Raw genomic sequence first — 9,982 nt, 5'->3', positions numbered from 1 at the left:
ATATATTCATTCATTGTGGTACCAGGAACATAGGTGAAGCGAAACAGTCTCTTCTTCATGTACAATTTATTTTGACTGTTTTTCTTCAAAAATTTATCCCCCAGTGCTTTTCATAATTTACTTGCAGAAGTTTTCTCTGTGTATGAATATTTCTGCTCTCTAGCAAGGTAGGATCGAATGGTACCGCAAGCAACACGATTGATAATTTTCCAATCTTCTTCTCCAATAACATCTGGCTTCTTTTCTTCAATGGCAAGATCTAGCCCTTGTTGAAAAAGAACATCTAGAATCTCGCCTTGCCACATCCCAAAATGTCCTGACCCGTCAAAAATTTCTACTGCAAATTTCGCATTTGACACAATTCTTGTCATAAGCGAAGATGCCAACGATGACGTATTATTGACACTTGATATAGATTCTTCTTGTTTACTGTCTCCCATTTTGACACAAATATTATTTAGTAGCTGACGACACAAATCAAGATTATTTTCTTTCTGGTGTGGAAGATCAGACTAAGCTGCAACCACAGAGCATACTCAGACAGAACCTTGACTCAGTTACCAAGATAGATCTTTTCTAATGTGGAAGATCAGACTATGTTGCAACCACAGAGCATACTTAGACAGTACCTTGGCTTTGATACCAATTGTTGCGGAAGCCAAATGTATATAGTGTGAATGAGTCACAACTACTATACCAAAAATTATGACAACCACTAAATAATAAACAAGACAATAAGACAACAATAAAAGAACACCAGAATTTACGAGGTTCGGTCAATTTTACCTACTTCCTCGGACACAATCAATATTTTATTCCACTCCAAAATTACAAGTGAAATAATACTAAAGAGAGAAGATACAAATACCTTAAGAAGATAAAAAGGCAAATGAGAGGTGTGTTTAAATCTTAAACATTAGGCCTCCTTTTATAGGGTGAAATTCTCATTCAAAGTTGTCATCCACCGATGTGGGACTTTTGCCAATTTCAACAAAAGTATCATCACATAACATTTATATATGTATCATGCATTAGTTAGATCTCTTTCCTTCACTGTCTATTCTATTAGTAATGATTCAAAGCAAGTTGCCTAGCAATTTATGCTCTTTCTTCTCGCATTCTCATTATACTCAGAAGCAGATGTAGCCTAGAGTGTATGGGTTTATCTGATTATAGTAGAAAATATGGGAAGAACTTTTACTGATGGAAAACTGTTACTGAACAAAAAAAACTAGACAATTATCAATTTCAAAGAAAAAGATCTTCAGAAACATAAGAAGTCTGATAATTTAGAAGGAAGTTCAAATGTCGTCCAAAGATTAGGTCCAGTGCTGCTAAGTTTACGGGAGTTTATAAAAGCTACACGAAGGGAGACGGATGCATAAAAAATTCTTCGCCCTTTTCACGGAAAAAATATTAATTTGTTTATTTATAATGTTTTAAATACTGTTTAAGGCTTGAAGTTTGTGATGGAGATGTCGTATTCATGATATACTTTTTGATACTACAAAATATTTTTGCTAGGTTTTCATGTCAATACATTCCAATCTATCTCTGAGAAGGCCAAAATGTTATTTATAGAAATTTTAGTATATTAACAGGTTGAGAATACTTTAATCAAAAGAAGACAAGTCAATTAAGTTTTTTTAAAAATAAATATTTCTAACATATGGACTATTTTTTAGTGCTGCAGTAGCAAGAATCTAAGTACTATCTCGAGTTGGTATTAGTAAAGAGAAATAATTCACTTTTCTTGTCAAAATTGATGTGATAGTGAAAATTCAAGTAGGAGTTTTATTAAGAAAAATTAGCAATGATACGAAGGAAGAAGATGAAATAATAAAGATCAACATCCAATAATTAATAAAAAAATTAAAATTAAAAATAAATTAGCGGCCTTTCTTTTACATGTAAATGAACTTTGAACTGATCTGATTTTGAAGTTGTATTTGTCAAAAAGTATTACTGCTGGTGTACCAATCAAAATATCTATTTTAGTATTTTTTTTTAATATAAAAGAGAAACTTGTGCTGGTATAATATTCTAAATTTGATTTATATTCGTACCATCGTCATTTTAATCGATAATTCTTCTAGTGTTTTTATTCTTATTTAGATTTCATAAATTATCTATCTATATTTATACAAAAATAATTACTCAATAAAAGGAGGTCAACACAATCTATACTATAGGTGTAAGTGAATTCTATGTTAATATATGTTCAGCTAAAGTATTCACGATTTTCATAAATTTAGATATCAGCTATTGATATTAATAATTATGTAATATGAAGCATGTTATAATCTGATAACACAAGTCTTAGTAATGACAAAGCAATTAAGCCACACAAAAGGAACATATATTTGATTGTTCATGGTCATAGGTTTAGAAGATATATTGATCTTTCACATAATTTGTAGTTTTATTTTTTCAGGTATAAGTATATACTTAAAACTTTATTGAAATAATAATAATATTATAAATTTGAGGTACTACATGACTTAGTACATTACTTAGCATATGTGCATCGCTGTCGAGAAACTAATATTTTAAAATGCATAACATGTATTAACTAGTAGTAAACATCAGATTTATCATCGCGTTGACAAAAAAATTATTATTAAATCAATCAAATCCAAACAATATGTTTCCTCTATATCCAGATCTGTTTCTTGTAAATACCCCGAAAATTAAAAAAAAATATGGACCTTGTAAATACCCCGAAAATTAAAAAAAAATGTGGACATTCATGTATCTACTCCAAAAGAGAAAAAGGGATTTTTTTTTTCAAATTCGAGAGGTTAAAGGGGTCAGCGTAAATAAGAGCAAGCATTCAGAATGAGTAGGAGGTTAGTAATTCCTTTCATGAAATAAATCGGATAATTATAACATCATCATCATTATGCTTGCCCCATCAAACCAAAACAATTGAATATCTTTAAAAGCTAAATCAGCAACTTTTTAAATAAAACATTTTTTCACAAGAAGAAGAACCCATCAGAAAATTTGGATCTTTACATCAATTTCGACACCAAAAGGTGCCTCAGACGACCGTCGTGAGAATTAATCCAAAAAATCATCATTTGGCTTTAACTGATTTACCAAAAATACTCTTAACATTAGAAAAATACATAAATGAAAGCATTGAAGACGTAATGAAACTTTAGAACAGCAAAAATCTACACTAATTTACATTAGAATAAGCTTTCAGGGTTTAAGAGCGCCACGAAAGAAACAGAGGATGGGAACTTATTTATAAGGGTAGGAACGTCGTGTCAATAGGGTTTAACCTCAACGGATGTTTCCTATTGGGCTTTAACTGGTGGTTCGTTATGGATCATGGTATAGTACATTAAGCCCAAAAGACAAAGCCCACCTGCACCTACACTAATACAAGGGAGTATAATTTGGGGTTTTGGGGCGGGGGGGGGGAGGAGGGGTGAGAGGAGGACATAAAAAGTATAACAGCTTTATAAAAGAATCCCTAGCTCGTTCATATGCAATCTCTGCTGCTTTTCAGTGTCCGAAATCTCGAAATCAGAATCAGAAGAACCTGGAGCATCAGACCGCACTGGGAGTCCTTTCTTTGCAGCCAACTCAAGCTCGCGTGCCTTACCAATTTAGGCATCAATATAAAAAATGCAAGCTTTGGCTCCTTCCAATGTCTTTCTCCTCATAATGTACATGGTGTAAGTTTTTTCAACAACGAGAGGAGCCTCTCGGCGCTTGAGTTCTTCTTTGAGTTGAGCGATCTCTGCAGAAAGATTGTCCCGAGCGGACCTAGCAGATCGGAGACTGACATCAAAATCATGGACAATTAAACTATACAGCCTGTTGTGGTCGATAGTTTTCTTATACTTCTCCTTCAACCAGGCATGTCTCGTCCCCGCGGCAGCAAGTTATTCGACCTTAGAATTCAAAGTTGCTTCTAAATTAGTTACCCCTTTAGCAGCAGCAGCCTCACGATCATTGGCAGTAAGAATGACATTTTGGACTTCAGCCCATTTAGCCTTGACTTCATCAAAACCGTCCCTCAGCAGCCCAACTTCCTGGCTAAGGATCACCGCTTCTTGCTCACTTTGCTGCAAACGGGCTTCCAAAACATCGGCCTCAGTGGCCCTGGTTTCCAGCTCCGAGAGGCGAAGAACAATCCGGTCACTTTCTGCCAAAAGGTGATCCCGTTCAGAAGAGAGTTCCTCCTTCTCGCGGATTAACCTTTATAGGCCCTCGGAAGCAAGAAAATTGGCCTGCAAGATAAGAAGAGGTAAAAATTTAAAATGCACTAAGTCAGAAGCTGGAAAATAGCAGAGAAAGACAGAAATATACCGTTGCGGCATTATGCATGGCAGTGTTCAACAAACACTCCCTCGAGAGTATCTGAATCTTTTTCCCAATCCTTCTATGAAGCCAAGGGCTTCAGGTAATTCGCAAGCTCCACCGGCCGGGAAAGAAGGTTGCACCCAGTAGAGATCGAGAAGGTAACATTTCTCCTCCTTTGAGGATCTTTAGAAGGGGTAGCATAATTTTACTCCAAATTCCCATGAACAGGAGACTGGGGAAGAAGAACGCCTTCAGCACAGCCAGGTACAACCGTTGGAGATGATGTTGTTGGGGGAAATGAGGATGAAGATGGAAAAGATGTAGCAGCTGCTGGTGGCGAAGAAGGTGGTGACAAAGCTGGTAAAGGAGAAGAACGGAAAATGGCTGCATCGAAGGCAGCACTGGTTGTTGGGTGCTCACCAACCAAGGACGACAAGGACCCGGTACTCTGCCTCGCAGTACCGAGCACAACGATTAGGGCCCGAGAACGGGAGTTGGCATTTTTCACCAAATCAAACTCTCCCCAAAGTGCCGAGACATCATCCTCGATGGATATGACTGCATCAACAGGTTGAGCATCATGTTGAGAGGATAAGGATCATTGTCTTCTATGAAGAGAAGCTCCCTCATCACTAGCTTCTTCATCATCAATCACGACACTGTCTATGATCGGCCGGAAGGAGGACCGACCAACGTCGCCACCTGGGATAATTCTGGGGCATCAACCTTTGCCCTCTTATTCTTCTCCCCGGCCGCAGAAGAACGCCTTATTTTTGGTTGCTTGTTCTCTAGCCGGGGACTATGTGAGGAAATATTTGTGCCCGGAGTAGACCCGGCGGCACCCGTTCGAGCAAGCGCTTCCTGGAGTAGCCTCGCCGCATCAGCAGGGTCGGCCAAAACATCCTCTTTAGGGATCTCGACTGAGCCCGGGGGAAGACCTAATTTGACAAACAAGACAGGAGATTCAGTCATATTCCATATATACAAAAACAAAGCAAAGCAAATTATAGTTACCATGAGTTTTGGCCTTCCACTTGTATTTGATAGACAGTTCTTTCCACAAGCGGATTTCGGGCGTGGTAATGTCGAAGATCTTTTTGACCCACCGGTCCAAGCCTTCTACCACCGGTGGAACCCATCAGGTCGCTATAACATACAGAAGTTGAAAGATCAATACATGCGTAAAAAACACATTTAGGGAGGGAGAATGTATTCAAAGAAACTTACGGGAACGGTTCCAAGCAACCGGAAAGGATGAGGCAGCTGTTGGAATAATGTCACCGGAAGCAACTGCAACAAACCGTTCCACTCACCCTCGGTCATTGTCATCATCCATTCTAAAAATCAAAGTATGGTGACCACGCTTGCAAAGATTTATCATCTCCCCCGGAAGATCTTGGGGGAGTACAGATTCATCATGTGAGCCAGGGTCGGCTCTTCTCTGGTTTTAAAGCACAAGCGCCGAAGGCATGCAACCGTCCTCCATACAGAGGGGCTTACCTGTGCCAGACATACCTAGTAGCGAAGACAAAATTCCGCTATCACGGAATCAAGCTCCCCACTCAAAGAGAACGTGCCCAAGGTAAAAGGGTACGTGTAAAAATATGTGAAACCCTCTCTGGGAAGGGTCACTCGCTCCGATAGGTCGGGAGCAATGATGTCCAAATTTGGGCAGCAGCAGTCTTCCTTCACAGTGGGGATACTGAAAGGACGAATGGAAGATGGATACCTGCTAACCGCCCTATGTACGGGGGTTATCAGTGGGAAATTTCTCCACCAAATCCTTCAAAGTATTAGGCCTTTTTGGAGATTATGAAACTCACTATTGGAGGAGCAGAATCTTCGTTTTTGTTCTTATTCTTTGAAAAACCAGAACGTTTAGATGAAGAAGACATTAGAAGAGGGGAAGAAAAAGTTATGTGTTTGGAAGAAATTAGAGAAGAGATGTAAAACAGGGATGCAGGTTGGAAGTTCAAGCAACTGGTGAAACCTAAAGGAAAAAGGGAGTCGATACGTATAGGTAAAAATTTTGGGCGGCTAAAATACTTGGCTCCAATTACCTCGATAACCGGAAAAAGGCGTGCTAAATCATGTGAGGACGCGTGTTCAAGGCATTAAATGCGGAGAGACTGGTGTCTAATAAATCGTTAGTAACCTTCAAAATGAATTATAGTAATTCCCGCCAAAAGAAGATTCTCACCAACTTTCCGGTAACACAAAGTTATGTCACCAAAAAGTAGGGGGACTATCTGTATTGGGTAAATTATGTTATGGTACGTGGCCATTAAAGAAGGGGACACGTGGAATCGAAGCCAGGAGGACGAAAAATCGGGCACATATACCTTGTGTGTCACCGAGAAAGGCAAGTCCATAAAGGCATTAAGCATGCTGCGCCCGGTAATATTTAATGAAGAATATTCCATAGCATTAAAGGGTAACGACTCATTACAGAAAATTGGGCATTTATGTTTATCGTTAGGCTTCCATTATCACATTTTAATAATTGTCATTAGTGGTGGGCCCGACCATTATGCCCACTGAGTTATAGATTAAAAAGCTCAACTGTCATTGTAAGACACGATTTTCTGGATATCAAAAGACACATTCTAAAATAACATCCTGATACTATTTTTCTCTTTCTAGCTTGTTGTTCTTATTATCATCGTGCCCGGAAACTATGTCCCCGGGCTCTCCATATTTATCATTTTATATACATTTGAGCTAAGTATCTTACATCAAAATTGACTGATCCATTATCTTATGGGATCAAATTGATTCATCTGTGTAGAAATCACGAACAAATTCAACTGTAATATATTCCGGGTAAACAACAATTACATTGTAGCCATTTGAAATTATGAGAAAGTTATTCAATAAATTATTATATATGCTCATAAATAAGGATCTTCCTCCCATGAGTTTTAGTTGTTACTATACAATTTTTAACATAATAATAAGGGTATGAGAGTTAAATATTCACAGTTTATTTAATTAAGATATGCGAATATTTTCGTATTGTCTATTCAGTTTTCCAATTGATTTTTAATAATAATGAGTTTTTTCATGATGAATGACAACTGTGAATGCTAATATTATACCGGTACTAAGTTTCACAGGGTCCTCAATCCAAAAAGATAATTAGATTTCCTTTTGATCAATTTCTATAGCGTCAACTTATTGTAATTTTTTAAAAAAAAATTGGACCATTTTGTTAGTAAATATTTTATTTTTCTATCTCTACTTAATTTATAATAGATTATTTAATTTTATCATTGTACCGCGATAAATTCACTATTTTATATATACTAAGGGCCGTTTGGCCATTAAAAAATTTTTTTTTTTGAATTTTGTTTTCACTTTTTTTTTTTGAAATCAGTGTATGACCATGAAATTTTTGATTTTTACTTGAAAATAAATTTCAAAATTTTTTAAAAATTTGAAAAACTCTAAAAAGCTATTTTTTAAAAATTTTCACTTCAGATCACTCACAAAAATTTATAAATAATCCGAATTATATTCATATCCAAACACAACTTTAATTTTCAAATAATATTTTAGAATTTCTTTTTCCACGTTTTCCCAAAATTTTACAATTCTTATGTCCAAACGCCCGCCAACTAAGTACTGTATTACTTTTTCAAAGCTTAAAGTTGATTGCGGTCCAACAGTTTGAGGAACATTCTACATCACTACTGCGATAGCTAAGATATTTCCATGCCGTCTAAAGAGAACTCCTGAAACTTCTGGAACATTCAATTCAGTTTCCCTGCAAACACATAAATAGCAGAAAACCTCCCCGCTTCTCTCATCGTAAAACACTACTAATCTCTTTAGCTATCAGAAGAATATCAACAAAGTTAACAATGGAAAGCCCATTCTACGGAAGCTATTGGTCCCAGCCGACTCGCCCTCGCTATTCCTCAAACATGAGAGGAATACCCGTGCGGCCAATACATCAAAATACTATCGGTATTAAGCCAGTTGTTCAGATTCCGGTCCACTTCGTCGGTTCGGATCCTGAGCGGCCCGTTTCATCCTTGAAGACTCAGGAACCTAAGCCGGACCAGTCCGTATTCGCCTTAAGGATTCAGAAGGTATTCAGAGGGTTTTTAGTGAGAAAAAGCTTGAAGAAAATTATATCAATAGGAAAAGAGGTGGACGAAATTGAGCGCAAGATTTTGTGCGGCGAAATGGCGGAGTTGATTCGGAGAGACGAAAGGGAGAGGTTGCGGGTAAATGAGACGCTGATGTCTCTGCTTTTGAAATTGGATTCCGTTCGTGGAGTTGATTCCGGTGTTAGGGACTGCAGAAAGGCTGTGATTAAAAAGGCAATCTCTTTGCAAGAGAAAATTGACTTTATTGTTTCCGCAGGTAATCAAATTGCAGTCGAAGAGGAGAATAAATACAACGATTCCGATGAAGTCCCTAGATTGGTCAATCAGACCGAAGACATCCCCCATTCTACAGGAGATCAGGACGAAAATGAAAAATCGACATGTCAGAGTGAAGTTTCTGATCTATTGGAGCAGAGTGTGGAAGCAGAAAATCAAGCAGCATTGAATTGTAGGAAGAAAGATGAGAAAACACAAGTAGAGGGCGAATGCGATGCAGAGAAGTCTGATGAGTTGCCGGAGGTAAGTGTGGAAAGAGGCGAAGTAGGAGATGTGATTGAAGGAATTGATGAGGAGGAGAATGAAGCAAGGTTACATGGGGAAAATGAGAGTAGAAAAAACAGAGAGTTGATGGAGAAAATGGTGGAAGAGAATGAGAAGATGATGAGAATGATGAATGAGCTGTGCCAGAGAAACGAAATGCAAACGCTGATGCTGAATTCACTGGCGCAGAGGGTGACGCAATTAGAGAAAGCTTTCCTATGTGATAAGTTGAAGGCAAAGACAAAGAAAAAGAGGCATACTGCTTAAAAACTGCTCTGGCAGAAGCCGAGCCAATCTTGTTTGAGAGTGTTTCCAGTGACTTAGTATTTCTAATGAGCAATTCGTTGATTTTGTCTTTTTTTGTCTTGTTCTAATCTTCTGCTCTTTCCTATCTACCTATGTCTGTAGTGCGACGTGTCTCTTGCTGAAATTAGAGAAATTGATAGATTGACAAATTCTTTGGTTGGGTTCTTCTTCACTACAACTGTGAACTGGTTAGTTTGCACACTGCGCATTGGCCTTTCTGTTTGTTTTATTTTATTTTTTCGGTTATTTATTCAAGAAAGGTCTATATTTGTAGTCTAAATTGCTGTTATTTGCTTTCTCCGGTAATAGTTTGGTTGACTTTACTTGCTCTGTGATTAAGAGGGGAAACTCCCAAAGTTACATTTCCCGCATAGTTTAGTTTTGTTTCTTCAAGTTTGTCGAATAAAATGAACGATTCTTATACCATATTCGCTTCCAATCTGCGAGCTCGATGGAAAGGTGTTTTCTTCAATTTTGTCACTTCTTATATGCTACAATTTATGCATGTTGCTGTGTATTCCTGTTTTTATTTGGGTTTTCTTATTTCCATGCCTTTCAACTACGATTTACCTTATTATTTTGCAGAAAGTGAGGATCAGGTGTCTACTTGTTTGATTTGAAAAAAGGCGTTTATAGGCAAACATGCTGCATTTACGTGTTGGTTCGGTTATGTCGTTGACCACTCAATTGTGTTTAATCTT

At 37.6% G+C, this 9,982-nt stretch overlaps 1 protein-coding gene and 2 non-coding genes across 3 annotated transcripts; 1 reads left to right on the top strand and 2 right to left on the bottom strand.

Moving 5' to 3' along the window:
- Positions 1-2,833: 2,833 nt before the first annotated feature.
- LOC117276500 (small nucleolar RNA Z105) lies at positions 2,834-2,906 on the bottom strand. The gene has a single exon (XR_004506755.1). It is a non-coding gene; the product is annotated as a small nucleolar RNA Z105 (small nucleolar RNA).
- An 86-nt stretch (positions 2,907-2,992) lies between these two features.
- Positions 2,993-3,090, bottom strand: LOC117276501 (small nucleolar RNA Z161/Z228). The gene has a single exon (XR_004506756.1). It is a non-coding gene; the product is annotated as a small nucleolar RNA Z161/Z228 (small nucleolar RNA).
- A 5,093-nt stretch (positions 3,091-8,183) lies between these two features.
- Positions 8,184-9,242, top strand: LOC104095124 (BAG family molecular chaperone regulator 6-like). Its single transcript, XM_009601169.4, has one exon. The coding sequence runs from the start codon at positions 8,184-8,186 to the stop codon at positions 9,240-9,242; it is 1,059 nt and encodes a 352-aa protein (XP_009599464.1).
- Positions 9,243-9,982: the final 740 nt, after the last annotated feature.

The sequence above is a fragment of the Nicotiana tomentosiformis genome, chromosome 8 (genome assembly GCF_000390325.3).
Source record: "Nicotiana tomentosiformis chromosome 8, ASM39032v3, whole genome shotgun sequence".
Lineage (NCBI taxonomy): Eukaryota > Viridiplantae > Streptophyta > Magnoliopsida > Solanales > Solanaceae > Nicotiana > Nicotiana tomentosiformis.
Note: the sequence above shows the minus strand (reverse complement) of the source record. Positions and strands in the feature narration are given on the sequence as shown.

What these genes read in the sequence shown, in the direction of transcription:
- LOC104095124 (XM_009601169.4), top strand. Translation starts at nt 8,184, where the DNA reads ATGGAAAGCCCATTCTACGGAAGCTATTGGTCCCAGCCGACTCGCCCT.